At 37.4% G+C, this 22,860-nt stretch overlaps 1 protein-coding gene across 1 annotated transcript in view; it reads left to right on the top strand.

Moving 5' to 3' along the window:
- The window catches only part of LOC110461457 (protein unc-93 homolog A-like), a 27,544-nt gene extending 15,641 nt beyond the window's left edge, over positions 1-11,903 (top strand). Inside the window, exons 2-3 of the mRNA XM_021514913.1 lie at positions 10,378-10,624; positions 10,874-11,903. Of these exons, the coding sequence (XP_021370588.1) occupies positions 10,378-10,624; positions 10,874-11,199 (573 nt within the window). The 3' untranslated portion in view covers positions 11,200-11,903. The remainder of the gene's footprint in view (positions 1-10,377; positions 10,625-10,873) is intronic.
- Positions 11,904-22,860: the final 10,957 nt, after the last annotated feature.

Here is a 22,860-nt window from a genome sequence, read left to right on the forward strand (position 1 = left end):
CTCTGTTAGTTTTGTATATTTGTATTCCCTTTTTCTCTCTTTCTCTCTCCTCTGTTAGTTTTGTATATTTGTATTCCCTTTTTCTCTCTTTCTCTCTCCTCTGTTAGTTTTGTATATTTGTATTCCATTTTTCTCTCTTTCTCTCTCCTCTGTTAGTTTTGTATCTTTGTATTCCATTTTTCTCTCTTTCTCTCTCCTTTGTTAGTTTTGGATCTTTGTATTCCCTTTCTCTCTCTTTGTCTCTCCTCTGTTAGTTTTGTATATTTGTATTCCCTTTTTCTCTCTTTCTCTCTCCTCTGTTAGTTTTGTATCTTTGTATTCCCTTTTTCTCTCTCCTTTGTTAGTTTTGTATATTTGTATTCCCTTTTTCTCTCTTTCTCTCTCCTCTGTTAGTTTTGTATCTTTGTATTCCCTTTTTCTCTCTTTCTCTCTCCTCTCTTAGTTTTGTATGCTTGTATTTCCTTTCTCTCTTTCGGTCTCTCCTCTGTTAGTTATGTATCTTTGTATTCCATTTTTCTCTCTTTCTCTCTCCTCTGTTAGTTTTGAATATTTGCATTCCCTTTTTCTCTCTTTCTCTCTCCGCTGTTAGTTTTGGATCTTTGTATTCCCTTTTGGTATCACCTAGGATCCTTTCATCCCCATTAATCCCCTCTTTGTTCCGTCTGAAGGTTTCATGTATTTCTATTGGTTATTTTAACTTGTACCATTTGAGAGCGAGCGCGTCTGTCAGAGTATGGTAGCTAGATGTCTTTCTCTCTCCTCTGTTAGTTTTGTATCTTTGTATTCCCTTTTGGTATCACCTAGGATCTTTTCATCCCCATTAATCCCCTCTTTGTTCCGTCTGAAGGTTTCATGTATTTCTATTGGTTATTTTAACTTGTACCATTTGAGAGCGAGCGCGTCTGTCAGAGTATGGTAGCTAGATGTCTGTCAGAGTTTGGTAGATAGATGTGTGTCAGAGTATGGTAGCTAGATGTCTGTCAGGGTATGGTAGTTAGATGTCTGTCAGGGTTTTGTAGATAGATGTCTGTCAGAGTATGGTAGATAGATTTGTGTCTGAGTATGGTAGATAGATTTGTGTCAGAGTATGGGAGCTAGGTTTGTGTCAGAGTATGGTAGCTAGATGTCTGTCAGGGTTTGGTAGATAGATGTCTGTCAGAGTATGGTAGTTAGATGTCTGTCAGGGTTTTGTAGATAGAAGTGTGTCAGAGTATGGTAGTTATATGTCTGTCAGAGTATGGTAGATAGATTTGTGTCAGAGTATGGTAGATAGATTTGTGTCAGAGTATGGTAGCTAGGTTTGTGTCAGAGTATGGTAGCTAGATGTCTGTCAGAGTATGGTAGCTAGATTGGTGTCAGAGTATGGTAGCTTGATGTCTGTCAGAGTATGGTAGCTAGATGTCTGTCACGGTTTGGTAGATAGATGTCTGTCAGAGTATGGTAGATAGATGTCTGTCAGAGTATGGTAGATAGATGTCTGTCAGAGTATGGTAGCTATATGTCTGTCAGAGTTTGGTAGATAGATGTCTGTCAGAGTATGGTATATAGATGTCTGTCAGAGTATGGTAGTTAGATGTCTGTCAGGGTTTTGTAGATAGATGTCTGTCAGAGTATGGTAGCTAGATTTCTGTCAGAGTATGGTAGCTAGATGTCTGTCAGAGTTTGGTAGATAGATGTCTGTCAGAGTATGGTAGCTATATGTCTGTCAGAGTTTGGTAGATAGATGTCTGTCAGAGTATGGTAGATAGATGTCTGTCAGAGTATGGTAGCTATATGTCTGTCAGAGTTTGGTAGATAGATGTCTGTCAGAGTATGGTATATAGATGTCTGTCAGAGTATGGTAGTTAGATGTCTTTCAGAGTATGGTAGATAGATGTCTGTCAGAGTATGGTAGCTATATGTCTGTCAGAGTTTGGTAGATAGATGTCTGTCAGAGTATGGTAGATAGATGTCTGTCAGAGTATGGTAGCTATATGTCTGTCAGAGTTTGGTAGATAGATGTCTGTCAGAGTATGGTAGATAGATGTCTGTCAGAGTATGGTAGTTAGATTTCTGTCAGGGTTTTGTAGATAGATGTCTGTCAGAGTATGGTAGCTAGATTTCTGTCAGAGTATGGTAGCTAGATGTCTGTCAGAATATGGTAGCTAGATGTCTGTCAGAGTATGGTAGATAGATGTCTGTCAGAGTATGGTAGCTATATGTCTGTCAGAGTTTGGTAGATAGATGTCTGTCAGAGTATGGTATATAGATGTCTGTCAGAGTATGGTAGTTAGATGTCTTTCATAGTATGGTAGCTAGATGTCTGTCAGAGTATTGGAGCGAGATGTCTTTCAGAGTATGGTAGCTAGATGTCTGTCAGAGTATAGTACCTAGATGTCTGTCAGAGTATGGTAGCTAGATGTCTGTCGAAGTATGGTAGCTAGATGTCTGTCAGAGTATTGGAGCGAGATGTCTTTCAGAGTATGGTAGCTAGATGTCTGTCCGCGTATGGTAGTTAGATGTCTTTCATAGTATGGTAGCTAGATGTCTGGCAGAGGATTGGAGCTAGATGTCTGTCAGAGTATGGTAGCTAGATGTCTGTCCGCGTATGGTAGTTAGATGTCTTTCATAGTATGGTAGCTAGATGTCTGTCAGAGAATTGGAGCTAGATGTCTGTCAGAGGATGGTAGCTAGATGTCTGTCAGAGTATGGTAGCATGGTAGCTAGATGTCTGTCAGAGTATGGTAGCTAGTTTGGTGTCAGAGTATGGTAGCTAGATGTCTGTCAGAGTTTGGTAGATAGATGTCTGTCAGAGTATGGTATATAGATGTCTGTCAGAGTATGGTAGTTAGATGTCTTTCAGAGTATGGTAGCTAGATGTCTGTCCGCGTATGGTAGTTAGATGTCTTTCATAGTATGGTAGCTAGATGTCTGTCAGAGTATTGGAGCTAGATGTCTGTCAGAGTATGGTAGCTAGATGTCTGTCGGAGTATGGTAGCTAGATGTCTGGATGGCCTTTAATCTTTAAAAACTGTACAAATGCTCAGTTTTGACTTGAAGAGAAATTCATTAAGTGTTTCCTTGCGTCGAATGCAATAAAAAGGAATAAGAATTTATGAGGGATAACATTTCGTTATTGTTTTACTTGATATTAAATAAACAGACCTATATGGATTCAACAAAATTTTAGCTTAAAATCCTTACTGCTTTTAAAACTTATCTTAAAAATAGTAGCAATATTCATTTAACTAATTAATCTTAGCTATTTCGTCTCTTTCTCCGCTGTTGTTTCGATTTGAAGCAATCATTCATCTGTCACATGCCTACACTATGTTCTGTTTGGTGACAGTGTCCCATGCATTCGTATATATACGTTCGTCTCGTTGTTATGTCAGCTGTTCATCTTTAAAAAAAGATAAAAATGCAATTATTTATAGGAGATAATATTCGCTCACTTTCAGTTTCAATTAAATATAAACGTTAATGGATCTGAAAACAATCAAAGGTAGGGCTTTCTTATTCTATAAAGTATTCTTCACTTGATTATTCCTGTGCTGCCTATATCAGATATTCCCCCTTTAGGTCTAGTATGAATTAATGTAATACAGATCACAACCGCAACCGAGAATATTCGGACCGGTTCCCGATTCTAGCAAATATCTTTATTCAAATTACAAAATGATTTTATACTGATATTTAAAACATATTTTAATACTCAATTTATCCACATTGAATCAATCAGTGTAATCTAATTACGAATACCTAATTGATCACAACGACACCTTTACATACGGCTATAATTACTTTACCAAGTGCCGTACTCAACTATAGCAGCTAACCTTACTTAAGTTTTTAGACAAAACACCAGTGTAACGAATGCTGACGGGGAAAGGTTTTCCGATGAGACAATAAATTGTTTCTGTTTGTAATTTCGGTATCAGGATTCCGTTTGTCGTGTCGGTTACAGATACCACATAACCGTACATCCGAGTTCTATATGATGATCGATGTAAAGTGATTGTTTTCTAGAGATTCAAAATAAACAAAAATAAGTATAAACAATATTTATTCAAATAAACAAAGAAGAAAAACGATATCAGTTTATGGACGGAAGGTGTGCAAGACAAAGAGAGACAACACAATCCTATAGAAACCTACCGACGACCTACGAAATGGTTTATAGCAACACACATGCATGTGTGAACTAGTACTTTTTTTAAGAACGATATCACGGGATCCCTTACACGAATATATCAATTAATGCATCAATTGATTCAATCATAGTTTACAATTTCGAAAATATTTTCATGTTCTGTCAGATGATTCAATTCATAGTGCAAGATATTCCTGGTGTTGATTGCATCAGATAAAATCGGATTAGGAGAGTTCGGTTAACCAGTGACCTAAGTGGAAGTTAAGCGATCATATAACATTTGATTGACCTTTAATGATCTCGGACAACAGGAGATAACTACACACGGTTGTGTGGAAAGTGTGACGGTTCAATACTAAAACTGAAGCGGAACATGTGGCACACTCTTCAAAACTTATTACGGGGTCGTCCGCACCAAAGTCCATGTGTAGGAATTTCAGTACCACGTAGGACTAGTAAACAAATTATAACACTGAGTAGACTCTGAAGTTTGAATTGTAGGTCAAGTAGGATGTATGTACCGGTATACATGGACTGAGAACGTGTAACCGGTATTGCAGAGGATATGTTGCTCTGGTACACGGTTCGTAGGCTTGTATGCTAATCATATCTAATTTCGTGAAAATGAATTAATAAGTAATAAAAATACTTAACACAGCGCCAGGAAAAAAATTGCTGATTCTTGTGCATGTTATGTCATCGAAACTACGTGTCATATCATATTATACATGTATCTGTATTGTACTAGAAAATATAGGTATGAATGCTACACGTGACAATATATGTATCTGTATTATACGTAATAATACAGGTATCTGTATTAAACTTAAAACGAAGCATGTATTGCTCACCTGGATATCTACGCCATCATGGCAAACTATTCCTCAAAGAAGATCCCAGGGGGAGGGCCAGATCCCGAGACCAATCCTTAATGCTTATCTCTATTAGATTCTTCTTGCCCAGCAACTGTATGTTATGTGGTTATGGAGTGGGGATCTCAGCTTTTTCCAAGTTGTGACTCAGAAACTAGGTCCCTTGGGTTGTGGCCAGACCCCAGGGTCAATTTTAATATCATGACTGCAATCGTCTCTTTATGACCAGCATTTGTATGTATAGTTTTGGGGTGGGGAGCTCAACCGTTTCGAAGTTATGGCCCAAGGGTTAAGTATCCAAAGGTAGGACAGACCCCGGGGCCATCCTGAAAGCATATGTGCATTCATCTTTTGTACAGCCACACTATTTGTATAATTTTGAATACTCACCACCTAGGGATGCTACCAGTCAAATATGGTTGATAGCCATCACTTTGTTCTAGAGAAGAAGTCGCTTAAAGCAATATATAGCCAAATTACACCTTTTGGTCCCGCCCCTCAGCCCCCCGCGGGGTCAGCCCCTCCATTTGTACAATTTTGAATCCCCACGTCCCATGAATGCTATCAGCTAAAGTTGATTGATATTCAGTGCATGGTTCTAGAGAAGAAGTCGTTTATAGAAATATAGCCAATGTAAACTGACCCCTTTTGGCCCCGCCCCTCAGCCCTTCCATTTGTACAATTTTGAAACCCTACCACATAGGGATGCTTCCAGTCAAATTTAGTTAAATTCCAATCAGTGGTTAAGAAGAAGAAGCATGACATGCGTACGGACGACAAAAGTACGCCACAGTACGGCATAAGCTCACTTTGGTTCTTCGGACCAGGTGAACTAATAATACATGTATCGAAATTATACTAAGTAGTCCATGTATCTATATATCATACTAAGTAATACATGTATCGAAATTATACTAAATAGTACACGTATCTATATCATACTAAATAGTACCCGTATCTATATAATACTAAATAGTACACGTATCTAAATTATACTAACTAGTATACGTATCTATTTCATACTAAATAGTACATGTATCTATATTATACTAAATAGTACACGTATCTGTATCATACTAAATAGTACACGTATCTATATCATACTAAATAGTACACGTATCTATATAATACTAAATAGTACACGTATCTAAATTATACTAACTAGTATACGTATCTATTTCATACTAAATAGTACACGTATCTATATTATACTGAATAGTACAAGTATCTATATCATTCTAAATAGTACACGTGTCTATATTATACTAATAGTACACGTATCTTTAGTATACTAAATAGTACATGTATCGATTTCATACTAAATAGTACCCGTATCTAAATTATACTAAAAAGTACACGTATCTATTTCATACTAAATAGTACCCGTATCTAAATTATACTAAATAGTAAACGTATCTATATTATACTGAATAGTACACGTATCTCACCTATACTAAATAGTACACTTATCGAAATTATACTAAATAGTAAACGTATCTATATCATCCTAAATAGTACACGTGTCTATATCACACATGGATGGCATAATAACCAGGATAGAGCGCGTATGGTAGATAGATTTGTGTCAGAGTATGGTAGTTAGATGTCTGTCAGGGTTTTGTAGATAGAAGTGTGTCAGAGTATGGTAGATAGATGTCTGTCAGAGTATGGTAGCTACCATACTCTGACGTATGATATAGACACCTGTACTATTTAGTATGGTATAGATACGTGTACCATCTATTAAAATATAGATATGTGTACTATTTAGTACCATATAGATACGTGTAATATTTAGTATAATATAGATGCGTGTACTATTTAGTATGAAATAGATCCGTATACTAGTTAGTATAATTTAGATACATGTACTATTTAGTATTATATAGATACGTGTACTATATCATACTGAATAGTACACGTATCTATATCATACTGAATCGTACACGTATCTTTATCATACTAAATAGTACACGTGTCTATATCATACATGGATGGCATAATAACCAGGATAGAGCGCGTGCCACCTGTATGTATATACAGCTTTGTAATACAGGGTACGATATTTTCACGGTCAGTTCGAGTACATATAAGTAAATACACTGGTATTTACTGTGTAAATATAGGAGTTCATATGACGGACATTCTATAAGCCTGACCAAAGACCTGTCGCGTTTATCTTTTCGTGAAATATTCAAATGAACAGTTTTATTTAAGGGCAGGTTTATTAAACGATTCCGTCTGGTGAATCGTGCTAGGTATACGCGTCCTTGGACTAGTTGTCCGTTATCATGTACTTATATATTTAAGCTGAAGGGTCCAACGACTACATGTAAAATCTATGATATTTTCATAATTCTTAACATAATTTCTGAAAATTGAGCGATTTCATTGCACAAAAATCACAACAATCTAAACAGTGACAGAAATTAAGAATATATTGATATTATTTGTTTGTTAATATAGTTAAGTGGAGGCTGGGCTCTGGGTTAAAGGTGAACACGCAGATAATGTTTGAATTAGAACTAACAACTATAGTTGTTATATGCAGCAAATATAACCTGTAGAAATATAAACAATATTTATAAAAAAAAAGAACATAGACGGCAGTAAGACAGTAACAGAGATGGTAACGAAATTTGTTTGTTATAAAATGTAGATTTAAAATATTTTTTTACTTCGAACTCCAAATCTATCAAACTGGTAAATTATAAACTAACAAAGTATTTAGATGGATAACCATAAAAAAGTACAAGGAGAGTAAGATAGTTGTTTCGGAAAGGTAAGCATTCTGCTTCATCGAACCAGATTCGGATAATGCCATGTCCTCAAATCGGGAACCGGGAGAATGACAACAAAACGACAAGTTTCATGGTGTCACTAATGCTCATAAGCAAATAGAACGACCTTCAAATCACAAGAAGAAATAGCATATTTCACAATCAGATCATGATGGCGGTCATAAACTTGTATCGTTGGAAATCCTGCGTTGTATATCACGGAAGTCATTATATCTGGAGTAAGCTCTTCAATACCGAATCAACTGTGACATGTAAACACGGTCGTTTGAGGAGGCAGGGATATTATTATTAAAGGGAATGTCCACGATCGCAAAGTCGAAATCTTTCCGCTTATCGTAAATCTTAATAGTAAGCCGTCATGTTGAAAGTAAAGATTAAAGTAAACGTGTGGAGTAGAAGCCTCTGTGTTAACCAAGTTCAGGAGGGTAAATACGCTCGGCGTGGTCAATCAATTTCTTGTGATTTAAACATAGCATATCGCCGATATATCTGAAAGAGAATCAAAATGACTTGGAAAGGCTTTGTTTTCAGTCCTGGTACGCATTCTAATTAATTTACCCTGAGATGAAAACTAGAACAAGTCGACCAAAAGAGAGGCACCGTTTTTAACAACGGGAACGATTACATTTTGCCACCAAACTCAATAAAGAAATTGATAACCAAGATCTGAATAATTCTCAGTTTCATCTTCAGTGTATTTCATCCTAGTCTTTGTCATGCTTTCACAAAATACGCTCCATCGCCGTTTATAATTTATTAATATTGCTGCCTTTGTTGAAAAGAAAGCTCTAACAATAAGTGAACGAAAGGGTTCTTCCAGCTTGGTATGTGTTACAGTAGTGTAAAGTGTTCCCCCAGCTTGGTATGTGTTACAGTAGTGTAAAGTGTTCCTCCAGTCTGGTATGTGTTACAGTAGTGTAAAGTGTTCCTCCAGTCTGGTATGTGTTACAGTAGTGTAAAGTGTTCCTCCAGCTTGATATGTGTTACAGTAGTGTAAAGTGTTCCTCCAGTCTGGTATGTATTACAGTAGTGTAAAGTGTTCCTCCAGTCTGGTATGTGTTACAGTAGTGTAAAGTGTTCCTCCAGCTTGATATGTGTTACAGTAGTGTAAAGTGTTCCTCCAGCTTGGTATGTGTTACAGTAGTGTAAAGTGTTCCTCCAGCTTGGTATGTGTTACAGTAGTGTAAAGTGTTCCTCCAGCTTGGTATGTGTTACAGTAGTGTAAAGTGTTCCTCCAGCTTGGTATGTGTTACAGTAGTGTAAAGTGTTCCTCCAGCTTGGTATGTGTTACAGTAGTGTAAAGTGTTCCTCCAGCTTGGTATGTGTTACAGTAGTGTAAAGTGTTCCTCCAGCTTGGTATGTGTTACAGTAGTGTAAAGTGTTCCTCCAGCTTGGTATGTGTTACAGTAGTGTAAAGTGTTCCTCCAGCTTGGTATGTGTTACAGTAGTGTAAAGTGTTCCTCCAGCTTGGTATGTGTTACAGTAGTGTAAAGTGTTCCTCCAGCTTGGTATGTGTTACAGTAGTGTAAAGTGTTCCTCCAGCTTGGTATGTGTTACAGTAGTGTAAAGTGTTCCTCCAGCTTGGTATGTGTTACAGTAGTGTAAAGTGTTCCTCCAGCTTGGTATGTGTTACAGTAGTGTAAAGTGTTCCTCCAGCTTGGTATGTGTTACAGTAGTGTAAAGTGTTCCTCCAGCTTGGTATGTGTTACAGTAGTGTAAAGTGTTCCTCCAGCTTGGTATGTGTTACAGTAGTGTAAAGTGTTCCTCCAGCTTGGTATGTGTTACAGTAGTGTAAAGTGTTCCTCCAGCTTGGTATGTGTTACAGTAGTGTAAAGTGTTCCTCCAGCTTGGTATGTGTTACAGTAGTGTAAAGTGTTCCTCCAGCTTGGTATGTGTTACAGTAGTGTAAAGTGTTCCTCCAGCTTGGTATGTGTTACAGTAGTGTAAAGTGTTCCTCCAGCTTGGTATGTGTTACAGTAGTGTAAAGTGTTCCTCCAGCTTGGTATGTGTTACAGTAGTGTAAAGTGTTCCTCCAGCTTGGTATGTGTTACAGTAGTGTAAAGTGTTCCTCCAGCTTGGTATGTGTTACAGTAGTGTAAAGTGTTCCTCCAGCTTGGTATGTGTTACAGTAGTGTAAAGTGTTCCTCCAGCTTGGTATGTGTTACAGTAGTGTAAAGTGTTCCTCCAGCTTGGTATGTGTTACAGTAGTGTAAAGTGTTCCTCCAGCTTGGTACAGTATGTGTTACAGTAGTGTAAAGTGTTCCTCCAGTTTGGTATGTGTTACAGTAGTCCAAAGTGTTCCTCAAGTTTGGTATGTGTTACAGTAGTGTAAAGTGTTCCTCAAGTTTGGTATGTGTTACAGTAGTGTAAAGTGTCCCTCCAGGTTGGTAAGTGTTAGTGTAGTGCAAAGTGTTCCTCCAGCTTGGTATGTGTTACAGTAGTGTAAAGTGTTCCTCCAGCTTGGTATGTGTTACAGAAGTGTAAAGAGGAGAAAAGTAAATATTTTACGGAGATGATACTTTAGGTTAATCAAAAGATCTCTTGAATCCTTCAACATCCACATTTCATTCGGGTTGTTTTTCTACAATATAGAGGAGAGAGAAAAAGACCAAAAGATATTTGCAGAGCATTACAACTTGACATGACTCTCCTATCAAACCAACATATTTGTGTTCATTGTATTGTAGCGGCGGCTGTGAACCTGTTTGCTCTGGTGGCCATGTTGATCTGGAGTGCTGAGAATGGTGACATGCTTTACGTGTTTGCCCTTGCCATCTTATGGGGGGTAGGGGAAGGAATTTGGACAACACATTTAAATAGTGAGTATAATTCAGTCTATTACCGTAAAAAAAACTAATTACGCACGGTGAAACGATAGCAAATTAAGAGATATGGCCAATAATTAGACACAATTCGTAAGTAATTGTTCCTTTCGTAAATTCAAACCCGTGCAAATTGAATTGAAACCCTCGTAAAAATGTCGTCTTAAGACCGACTGGTCTTTTTGTCCAGCTGAAATGAATCTTGTTGAATATTTTCGAGTTAAGCCCTATATTCTGTTTTGACAGGTTTAGTTGGAGCCCTGTATACAAACAATCCTGAGGCCGCTTACTCTGCCTATAACTTCGTCGTGGCCTTGGGAATGACGGTTGGGTATATATACTCAAACTATGTGTGTATGGAAATTAAAATATACGTCACCGGGTGTCTGTGTATTATAGGTATGTGTAGCTACGTAGTATTTATAAGGAAGAAACCGTTGTATCAGATGCAGGGAGAGACCATTATAGTCCATGTCACATCAAATACAGACGTCACCACGCAACTTAACGCGGACGACGCAATCCAGACGGAACAACGATTCTCAATAACCATGTCCCAGACCGAAGAATGAGTATCAACAACCACGTCCCGGACCAAGGCATGAGGCTAAACCCTGGACTCACAAACCTAGGAATGGGACAAATCTTGGGCTCATTAAACTGCAAATAACCAGGTGAACGGGTGTATCCGTCGTGCTTTACCAAACACAGACCAGAAATCGAGGAATGAGGTTGAACAAGGATACCCCAAACTGAGGGATGAGGCAGGACAAACACAAAGGAAGTCTTGTAATTACTTGTATAAACTCACTGACGCCTGTAAGAGTATTGGGACGCATGCAACACCTCTTACCGAGAAAGGACACGTGAAGTAACAACCGTCCTCTATACCAGACTTACCGCAAGGTGTATTTCATGTGTACAGGCAGAAGACACGTAACCGCATCGATACTACTGGCCGATGATACTGTATTTGTTTACGTTAGACCCACGAGGCCTCTAGCTGTAAGCGGGTATCTAAAGAGCCACAATCATGTGCTTATCGATGAACAGAAGAATGTAGGTGACTATTTTAAAATTAAAAGTATTACAACATTAGCTTCCCTGGACAGGATTTGAACTACAACACCTTTGATTATCGTTTCGTCTACATATCTAGCTCGATCTCAAACTAGTCCGTATACAACTGTTTCCGTCTATTTACAATACCTATTATATTCACAATTATTTTTTTCAATATTGAATATAGTTGTATGACTTAAATAAAAAGCAAATGAATTATGTTTATCTGAATTTAAAAGTTACATATGTGCCTTGTTGTTTCATTGTCACTACCTCGGTTCTCGCTACGAGGACGTAACATTACTTGGGCCAATGTTCTAGGGAATGGTCCTACTCATTGTTTTAGAGAATGGGTCTGCTGGTTGTTTTAGAGAATGTGTCTACTCGTTGTTTTAGGATATGGGTCTACTGGTTGTTTTAGGATATGGTCCTACTCATTGTATTGGGGAATTGGTCTACTCATTGTTTTAGGGAATGGGTCTACTCGTTGTTTTAGGGAATGGGTCTACTCGTTGTTTTAGGATATGGCTCTACTCATTGTTTTAGGGAATGGGTCTACTGGTTGTTTTAGAGAATGGGTCTACTCGTTGTTTTAGGGAATGGGTCTACTCGTTGTTTTAGGGAATGGGTCTACTCGTTGTTTTAGGGAATGGGTCTACTCGTTGTTTTAGGGAATGGGTCTACTCGTTGTTTTAGGGAATGGGTCTACTCGTTGTTTTAGAGAATGGGTCTACTCGTTGTTTTAGGGAATGGGTCTACTCGTTGTTTTAGGATATGGGTCTACTCGTTGTTTTAGAGAATGGGTCTACTCATTGTTTTAGGATATGGGTCTACTCGTTGTTTTAGAGAATGGGTCTACTGGTTGTTTTAGAGAATGGTTGTACTCGTTGTTTTAGGGAATGAGTCTACTCGTTGTTTTTAAGGAATGGGTCTACTGGTTGTTTTAGAGAATGGGTCTACTCGTTGTTTTAGGATATGGGTCTACTGGTTGTTTTAGAGAATGGGTCTACTCATTGTTTTAGGATATGGGTCTACTCGTTGTTTTAGAGAATGGGTCTACTCATTGTTTTAGGATATGGGTCTACTCGTTGTTTTAGAGAATGGGTCTACTGGTTGTTTTAGAGAATGGTTGTACTCGTTGTTTTAGGGAATGAGTCTACTCGTTGTTTTTAAGGAATGGGTCTACTGGTTGTTTTAGAGAATGGGTCTACTCGTTGTTTTAAGGAATGGGTCTACTCACTGTTTTAGGATATGGGTCTACTCATTGTTTAAGAGAATTGTTCTACTGGTTGTTTAAGAGAATGGGTCTACTCGTTGTTTTAGGATATGGGTCTACTCATTGTTTAAGAGAATTGTTCTACTGGTTGTTTTAGGATATTGGTCTAGACACTCGTTGTTTTAGAGAATGTGTCTACTCGTTGTTTCAGAGAATTTTTCTACTCGTTGTTTTAGGGAATGGGTCTACTGGTTGTTTTAGGATATGGGTCTACTGGTTGTTTTAGAGAATGTGTCTACTCGTTGTTTTAGGAAATGGGTCTACTCGTTGTTTTAGAGAATGTGTCTACTGGTTGTTTTAGGATATGGGTCTACTGGTTGTTTTAGAGAATGTGTCTACTCGTTGTTTTAGGAAATGGGTCTACTCGTTGTTTTAGAGAATGTGTCTACTGGTTGTTTTAGGATATGGGTCTACTGGTTGTTTTAGAGAATGTGTCTACTGGTTGTTTTAGGAAATGGGTCTACTCGTTGTTTTAGAGAATGGGTCTACTGGTTGTTTTAGGATATGGGTCTACTGGTTGTTTTAGAGAATGTGTCTACTCGTTGTTTTAGGATATGGGTCTACTGGTTGTTTTAGGAAATGGGTCTACTCGTTGTTTTAGGATATGGGTCTACTGGTTGTTTTAGGATATGGGTCTACTTGTTGTTTTAGAGAATGGGTCTACTCGTTGTTTTAGGATATGGGTTTACTGGTTGTTTTAGGATATGGGTCTACTGGTTGTTTTAGAGAATGGGTCTACTGGTTGTTTTAGGATATGGGTCTACTTGTTGTTTTAGAGAATGGGTCTACTCGTTGTTTTAGGATATGGGTTTACTGGTTGTTTTAGGATATGGGTCTACTGGTTGTTTTAGAGAATGGGTCTACTGGTTGTTTTAGGATATGGGTCTACTGGTTGTTTAAGAGAATGTGTCTTACTCGTTGTTTTAGGATATGGGTCTACTGGTTGTTTTAGAGAATGGGTCTTCTCGTTGTTTTAGGATATGGGTCTACTCATTGTTTTGGTGAATAGGTCTACCCATATCCTAAAACAAAGACAAATCATATAAACAACTGACCTCATCGTGTCATTTTGTCGCTTGCACTGAAACCTTCACTCAACTAGCTGTGAGCTGCATTTTCGTTAGAATCTCATCTCAGACAAGAGGCAGATTAGGCCTGTGTCGCTCACCTCTTTTCAATGCTGTTTGAAACCACATCTCTAACATTCAAATTAAATCTAGCTCAAAATTATTGAAACAAAATCAATAACAAACTGTCACTACAGCTTCATTAGTCTACACCTTATTGATCTTTGTTTGAAGATATTACTTAGTTTCCCATCCCAGCAACTTACACGCCAAATATGCTTACTCTAGGCTTTAACATCTATAGAAAAAAAATGTGTTTTTTTTATATTGACACTTCCGACAAAGAAAGAGGATTGATCCACTAAACAAAGCAGTCTAAAGGCCAAATATCATTACTCTATCTAGATTTTATGGATCTTCAATGAAGTTGTTGAAACATTTAAACAAATTGAATCCCTCTGTCATGCAAGGTATTCATTTGAAAAAAAAATCCAACTGAAATTAGGTCAAATATCCTATTCCTACGAATATGTTCTCTATATATATAAATCTATATAAGTTCTTATAGAGGATATTGTCTCAGCTAGTCAGAGTCCATGAGAGCTACATTGAACTTCCCTATATATCACTCTCAGAAAATTTCACTGCAATCGGTCACATTATGTTTGCACATTTGTCAGGCCTGGCTGGAAATAACAGACGAAAAAGGGCGTTAACTCTTCCGAAAGAATAGTTTCTCGAACCATCATTGAAAATGAATGACAAATTAAACCTTCATTAAACCTTGATTAAGTACATGTAGCATGACGCTATACGTTGCACAAACCGTTTATACACGTTAATCAATGATTAACAGTAAGTAAAAGCTTGATTAAACTACAAATAATTAATGATGGACGAGGGCATCATTAAACCAGCCTTGACCGTTACACAATCTTATAAGAGCGTAGCTTTTAATGGTAACACATGCGTACGTATACAGAGTTGCGTTCCCTTGCTACACGTTGCCTTCAATTTTTTTCGTCCGGAAGTGGTCGTCCAGTGGGGAAACCGGAAGTATACCCCTGAAGCAAAGACAAACACTTTTTTTTCCCCAACTTATCTCAATCATTCTTTTAGTGCCCTGACGGAAGCACACAGAGGATTTCAGTCTTAGTGTAGAAGGAAGATGGAGTATCCGGAGAAAACTCGCGTGGTCGGGCAGGTGACCGGGATTGAATTCGGCCATCTCGGTGAAGACGCGCGCGCTATCCACTGCGCCACCCGACCCATCATATACGTTACGCACAAGAACAAATATTTACTTTAGCTTTGACTGGGAAAAAATGTCGTCATTGAGGCAAAAATTATATTGTGAATACATTTTTACCAATCATCAACGATACCAAAAAATCTACATACGGGAGACAGGGCAAGTTCGGCCACCCCTAATATTTTTGTTTTTGAGCTAATATTCACATTTTTAAGGATCTTAGCAGTTTAGTTGGCTGGACATTCACAAGAAAAAATGGCAAGGAAAACTCTAATGTAAAATTACTAAACAGGAGAAAATTTCTTTTGAGAGGGTAGTATCTAAATAAAATCATGATCTCGCTTCTAGTTATGCGAACTTTCTGTAAACGGAGGTTCGAACGTGTAACACACTGACAGCTTCAAATGATATACATAAAAGCCAAGCCAAGCACTCACTACCATATTGCTGTACGATAAGAATTCCGAGCTTGTACTAAAGGTTAATTATGACTGTATGAAAAACCTCATTAACCTTTTAAGTGTTTTTCTCTTTTCTTTCTTTCGAAATTCAAATTTTTCTGTTATTCTCCTGCTACTTTTGTTAATGGATGTTGAATCTAATCCTGGTCCGAGTTCTGGCGAGCTTTCAGTATTTCATCTTAACATTAGAAGTATTAGAAATAAGTTGGATTATATTGAAGACATAGCAGAAGATTATGATATTGTATGTCTTACTGAAAGTCACTTAGATGACCATGTCCTCTCCGATGATATACCTTTACCAGGATTCCATGCTCCTTTTAGACTAGATAGCAACTTTGCGGGGGTGGTGTTATTGTTTATGTTAATAATTTGTTAAAAGTAAACCGCTTAGCAGACCATGAATATCATGGCGACGAAGCAATTTGGATACAAGTCATCTTACAGTATACAGACCCGAAAATTCAGTCTTACCGTTCTGGGAAAATTTGCGCGCATCTATATATATAATGCTTTCGACATTTCACCAAATTTAATCATTACTGGGGATTTTAATGTAGACTTGATAACTGTTGCAACACACCATGTTTTCTTAGATATAATTAGTTTTTTTAGTTTATCAAATGTTATACTGGAACCTACACGTATAGGTCAGACCAGATCTAGCTTACTCGATCCAATTTTCTTGAACGAATCTCTATCCTGTATTGACTCCTCTAGTCATAAATATAGATAGAAAAGTCAGTGATCACCAAGGTTGTATTGTTAGTGTAGAACTACCATGCGCCTTTAAACCTTCATGACATTCAAAAGTTTAAAAGTCAGCGTAATAAGGTAAATAATATGAAAAAAGTAGTTGTTTAAATTTTTATGAAAATGTCCATGGCAGCATTGATGATTATTTTTCTTCTGATCCTAAAGCGTATTGGACATTAATCAAACGTTTGATGAAATCTAGTGGTACATCACAGACTATACCAACTCTAGTAGATCCAGTTACTGAGAATTTAATTAGTAGCGATGAAGGTTAATCCAACGTATTAAATGAATATTTCTGTAGTATAACTCGTATTGACGAACGTAATGTTCGGGTTCCGGATATTGCGCCGAAAACCAATAAAACTTTTGATTCAATTAGTTTAAATTACATTGAAATTATTGATGTCCTACAAATACTGAAACTCGGCAAAGCCTCGGGCAAGGACGAAATAATTAAGTCATTACATGCTAAAGAATGTTTGCCATACTATTTGTAAACCTCTTGAGTTATTATTTAATATTTCACTGTCTGCTGGTGTTTATCCGAATTTGTGGAAACTTGCAAAAGTTATGCCATTATTCAAACTAGAAATATGTCAGAATGACATGAAAGTCACCCCAAATCATTTTCCGATAAATCATTGACCAAGCTACAACGGATATATTTCCACCTGTCAATCAAAATGGTAAACAATTACCAGGTGTAAATACATACATGCTGTTCAGGTAGCCATGCCAACACATGAAATAAATAAGAAAGCATGTCGCAAATATAACGTTAGCGTTGACAGTGTCAGGTGACCGTCAGACACGGTCACCTGGCATGGGCAGAACAGGTGATTGGAATATAACGATGACATGTTGTTTTCACAACAATAAGTTTCAGAAAAGATTCAATCTTATATAGGGATACATCTTCTACTATTTTTAGCCCACCATCATCTGATGTAGGTTCCCCTTGGTCCTTAGCTGTGCAGGGCAACTTTTGAGATTGATCGGATAAACAACATGACCAACAGATAGCCATCTTGGATTTTGATAGTGAAAGTTTGTTATCGCTATTTCTCGGGAAGTACGGGAGGGATCTTTCTCAAATGTTATATGTATACGTAGGTTCCCCTTGTTCCCTTGTTGTGCAGCAGTGCCTGAAATGGGAGGTCGCTTGCTCGCCAACGGCGGTTAAAGTCTTGCTCGAGTTACTAAAATTTGTCAAAAGTGAGGTAGTCCTCGAAAAAATTACGAGAAATGGTCGCGACCAAGGACTTGTTTTGGAATATTGTTCTTGAGTACACCCCTTTCTTGACACTTCATTTTCCCCTTAAAAAAGTGCGCACTATACGCAAATATTAACGGTAGTCTTTGGTTAGACATAAACTATCTAAATCAGTCAATAGCAATTTATAATACGACAGTTTACCCCTTCGGGAACCTCAAAGGTGCCTGATTCATACTCGGAACATCTTTAGGTTATATGTAATTCCCGTGGGAAATTTGGAACGCCTTTAGGTTTTATTCTATCGATATCTGAGTTATCCAAGAGGTTGTAATTAGCGCCTGGTATATTCCGACAGAAGCAAGACACTTAACAGCCCAACAAACAGAGGTCAAAATCTGGGACTGAAACCAAAATTAATAGTCCCCACTGGGTGACTTAAAAGGTGATAGACATTCTCCCTTAAATTACCGACCAATTTCTCTCTTGTCTACTGTTGGTAAGGTTTTTGAACGTGTTATTTTCAAACATATCTATAACTATTTTTTTTGGAAAATTCGTTGTTTTATAAATATAAATCTGGTTTTCTGCCAGGACATTCAACGGTATACCAATTACTTTTTTTCTCCAATAGAAATGTCGTAGATGCATTATAAGAATTAGAATTTGAGGGAACATTTTAGACTTTTCAGAAAGTCACAAACATTTAGCTGTTACTCTTAGGGGGATCATATAGAAGCAGTGTATTCTTCAGTTATGAAAAAAAATGCCTTAAGAGAATTAAGATTTCTATTAAAACGAGATGCCCTACCAAGAATTTACCGAACCTTTATTTTACCTATTTTAGAATATGCATGCGAATTGTGGGATGGATGCTCTAGTTTCGAATCAGAAAAGTTAGAAACAGACCAACGTGAAGCCCCTCGAATTATAACAGGTCTCCCATCATATGCTAGTATATATTCTTAAAATTTTGAAACAGGGTTAGAAACATTGTCTGATAGAAGAAAAAGAAGAAAGCTCTAACTCTTGTTTAAAATGCATGCTAATCAAACACCAGACTATTTTTCTTCCCTGATTTCCTCCACTGTACAAGATCTAGTTCGCTATCCTTTGCGAAACAGAAATGATTATAGAATCCCGTATTTTAGATTATCAACAACAAACTCTTCTTTTATACCGCTGTTGGAATACCCTAATAACTCTATTAGGTCATCAGCTTCATTGAATATCTTTAAAAATTTCCTGAAACCCAACGATCAATTTATTCCTCCTACGTACTTTGGTAATGGACGTAACATCAGATGTTGACGCACAATAGTCTAACATACTTTTGACGTCATTTCGTTTTAGATTTGACGTTTGTGACATACGGTTGGCTTTGTAAAACATGTGTTTTCGGAGCTATCGGAATGAATATAGACAGATGTAAAGCCCATTTATTTGACATTCATATCGTCACGATTTGTAAATGACAAGTGAAACCTATTTTGACAATGATTGATTTGAACGTGAAGATAACGGTTAACAAGTGAAAGAAAAATGTGATAAAATAACACTACCCGTATAAGTACCATCTGCTTCCTTAATATCAACCATACTATGTAATTTATAAAGCACATATTGATTAAGTAGATAAAATAACATGCATATAAAAAAATAATCTGTTTTTTTTATTTGATTGAAGCCCGAGAATGAAGGCGCGCTAAGATTATACTACATTGTATAAGTCATACATTGCCATGGGTGTTGTTACCCTCAGAGTAATCAAACTGTTCACACATTCCAATAAATCAATTTGAAAAATCACATACGAGATTAAATTTCGCTCATTACATTTTCCACACAGACTAAAGTGTCTGAACGTTCTCCTCCTTCAAATGTAACTTGTAATTGTGCAACCTGCTGTCTACAGCTGACACAGCATACACACTTGTAGTCGGGTGTCGCTCCTCTGTACTTCATTTTGTACATTGTATATATCTGAGGAGACCAATAAACTTGAAACTTGTAATCTTCAAATGCCCAGGTATCTTCTACCTCTGGGACCGATCAAATACATTGATAGCCGCGTACCTTCAAGTTTGCCTTGACAGCGTAAGTGGCCGTAACCCGCGGGGTATCGAGGGTGCTGTGCCCCGCAAAGGCTTGTATTTCGATGTGTTCACCAGGTCAAAATATAGGCCTTCTACCGGTTTATTCTCCTTTCTCCCACTTTTTAGTTCACCTGCGCTTTTTTTTTTTTACTTAAATTGGTACATATTTCAACAACAAAAATAAATACTGTAGGACTCAGGTGACCGTTAAGGCCCATGGGCCTCTTGTTTCTGTTTACGGGAATTATATAAACACTGGAAAACAATAGAGGTGTCATTATACTCTGTTCTGGTATAGTACAGGTAGATTATTTACCTGTTCACCACTAGGACATACTGTGTTAGTTATAGGAATATTTAACAAATACTGATTTTCGTAATATTTACTGGAATTTTGAATAAATATATGCAATATTCCAGTTATTACTTAATAAAAACACATCAAAATACATAAACTGAAAACCTGCTTTTATTAATTTCATATTAAATCAATTTTATATTTTTTTACAATAAAATTTACATGTATGTTATATATATATATATATATTTCATAAAATAGAACTAAATTTAGCAAGCAATTTATGACAAATAAAAGCAGTAAATACAGAGATCATGTATTACATGATTCAATATGCAAAAACAGATGCAAAGCTGGGAATGAAAATAAATAAAACGAATTAATTACATGTACACATGGAATACTTAGCACTTGTTGATTAAATCAATCATATTCATAAAATGCACACATGCACAAATATACATGATATAAAACTAATATAATAGCACTTAAACTTATATTTTTACAAAAGGTGAAATATTGGAAATTCCATAAAAAGCACAAATAATGAAAAGTCCATAATTGCTGGCTTGTATTTCCTGGAAGACGCGAATGATGCTGTAGATTTTGGGGTGGGTGTTTTCCACTTTCTTCTTCGGTTTGCTGTGCCTTCCCTCTATGTGGTTGGTTGTTCTGGGTCCCTCGGTCTCAAAGTGGTTCAAGAGTTGTTGATCTCGGTCAATCAACTGTGTCACGACGTAATCTGTAGTTGGAGTGGTGTCCTGTGGTACATCAGCATCGTCTATGTCCTCCAGTGCATTGAACCAACAATGGTAGTACAGCGACACGCCGTACAAGCTATCGGACATCGTCGTTGTTGGCGTAGAGTTGTTGAAGTCCGGTGCGCTGGACTTTCCTCCAAATACACTGTGTATAGTGGAAGAAATAGCCCTTCAAAGTCACAGCTGGAAACACTGCGCAGATGGCATTTTGGGCATCCGGCCAACTCTGGTTAGGGTCATCTGTTGAATGTAACAAGAGGCCCAATGGGCCTGCATCGCTCACCTGGTATTAATCTCACACTTGTAATCTTAAAAGTGGACTAAAATACAGCTACATGCAGAATATCAGTGTTTGATTCATAAGAACCCATCAAAAGATTTAAACATATGACGCCTGTGACCTTGAATGTCGAACAAGGACAATATTTCAATGAAAGTGGATCAAGGTAATTCATCCCAGCATGCTACAGGCCCTGGACCTTTTGGTTATTGAGACGTGGTTTGAAGATATTAAGACATCTGACCCCAGTGACCTTGAAAGTGGGTCAAGGTCATTCATCTGAACAAACTTGGCAGCCCTTCATCCCAGCATGCTACAAGCCCAATATCAGTACCCTTGGCCTTTTGTTTATTGAGAAGAAGTCGTTTGAGGATTTTAACATGTTTGACCCCTGTGACTTTGAAAGTGGGTCAAGGTCATTCATTTAAACAAACTTGATAGCCCTTCATCCCAGCATGCTACTGGCCAAATATCATCAGCCTGGGCCTCTTGGCTATTCAGAAGAAGTTGTTTAAAGTAAAATATTGACGCCGGACGATGAACGTAAGGACGGACGGACGACGCACCTGGACCAGGTGAGCTAAAAATACATTGGGGTAAATTATGCATGGATTTTGATGAAGCTTTACACACATGTTATACCTCAAATGAACTCGTGTCTCCCAGAACGCCATTATGTTCCTTCAATATTTACCAGAGTTATAATCCTTGACCTCTGTAGACGGTACATTACGTTACTGAAATGGCTAATTGTCTCGGAAACAGTACATATTTTGTATACGTACATTTACGTATATACATTGGAATGTTGTAGGCATTAATGAAAGCTACTCTTCTGACAAATTTTTGAGGTCATGGGGTCAAAAGTCAAAGATCACAAATGAATTGTGTTACTTAAATGGCTAGTTATTCCGGGAATTGTAGATATTTTATATACACATATACATCAAAGTATGGTAGCCAATTATGCAGGCTACATTGTGACAAACCTTTCTAGGTCATGAGGTCAAAGGTCACGGATGCATTATGTTACTGACATGGCTAATTATCACAGAAATGATGGTTGTTTTTTTTGTATACACATACATTAGAGTATTGTAGCCACTTATGCAAACTACATTGTGACAAAATTCCGAGGTCATCGGGTCAAAGGTCACAGTAGCAATGTTTGTCATTTCCATCATCTGTTGGTACGACATCTGAGGTTAGACATTTTCATCACCCTTGATAATTTGGCCCCAACAGGGACAACACGCAGCCAGAATGCGAGTGGTATTAGTTAGCCCATTTGTGACAGTTCTAGTTTATACAGGCAAGTAACACTTTTGGGTATATTTTACCCATTTTCAGCAGCTAATCATTAAAACTTGGTTGGAATAAATATGATGAGATGGCAATTACATTGTATCAAAAATGAAGATTCTGTATTGCTTCTGGAGCCAGAGATGTGGGACCTAAAGGGGACGGAAAGATCCCCATGTGCTTAATATGAATTGTAAATGTCTTAACCCAAGGCAAATCTGATCTCCTTTTGTGATGGGATAAAGTTTACTATAGTATATATAGAGAAATAATGCTTTAGGGCATATTTTATTTTTAAGTCTACAGGAAATGATTCAAATTTGCTTGAAATAATAATGAGATACAAATTTGATACTATCAGAAAGAAATATCCCCACTCACTCCTTGGTCCGGAGGGGCAGGGCCC

This window comes from Mizuhopecten yessoensis, unplaced genomic scaffold, assembly GCF_002113885.1.
Source record: "Mizuhopecten yessoensis strain PY_sf001 unplaced genomic scaffold, ASM211388v2 scaffold10621, whole genome shotgun sequence".
In the NCBI taxonomy this organism is placed as follows: domain Eukaryota; kingdom Metazoa; phylum Mollusca; class Bivalvia; order Pectinida; family Pectinidae; genus Mizuhopecten; species Mizuhopecten yessoensis.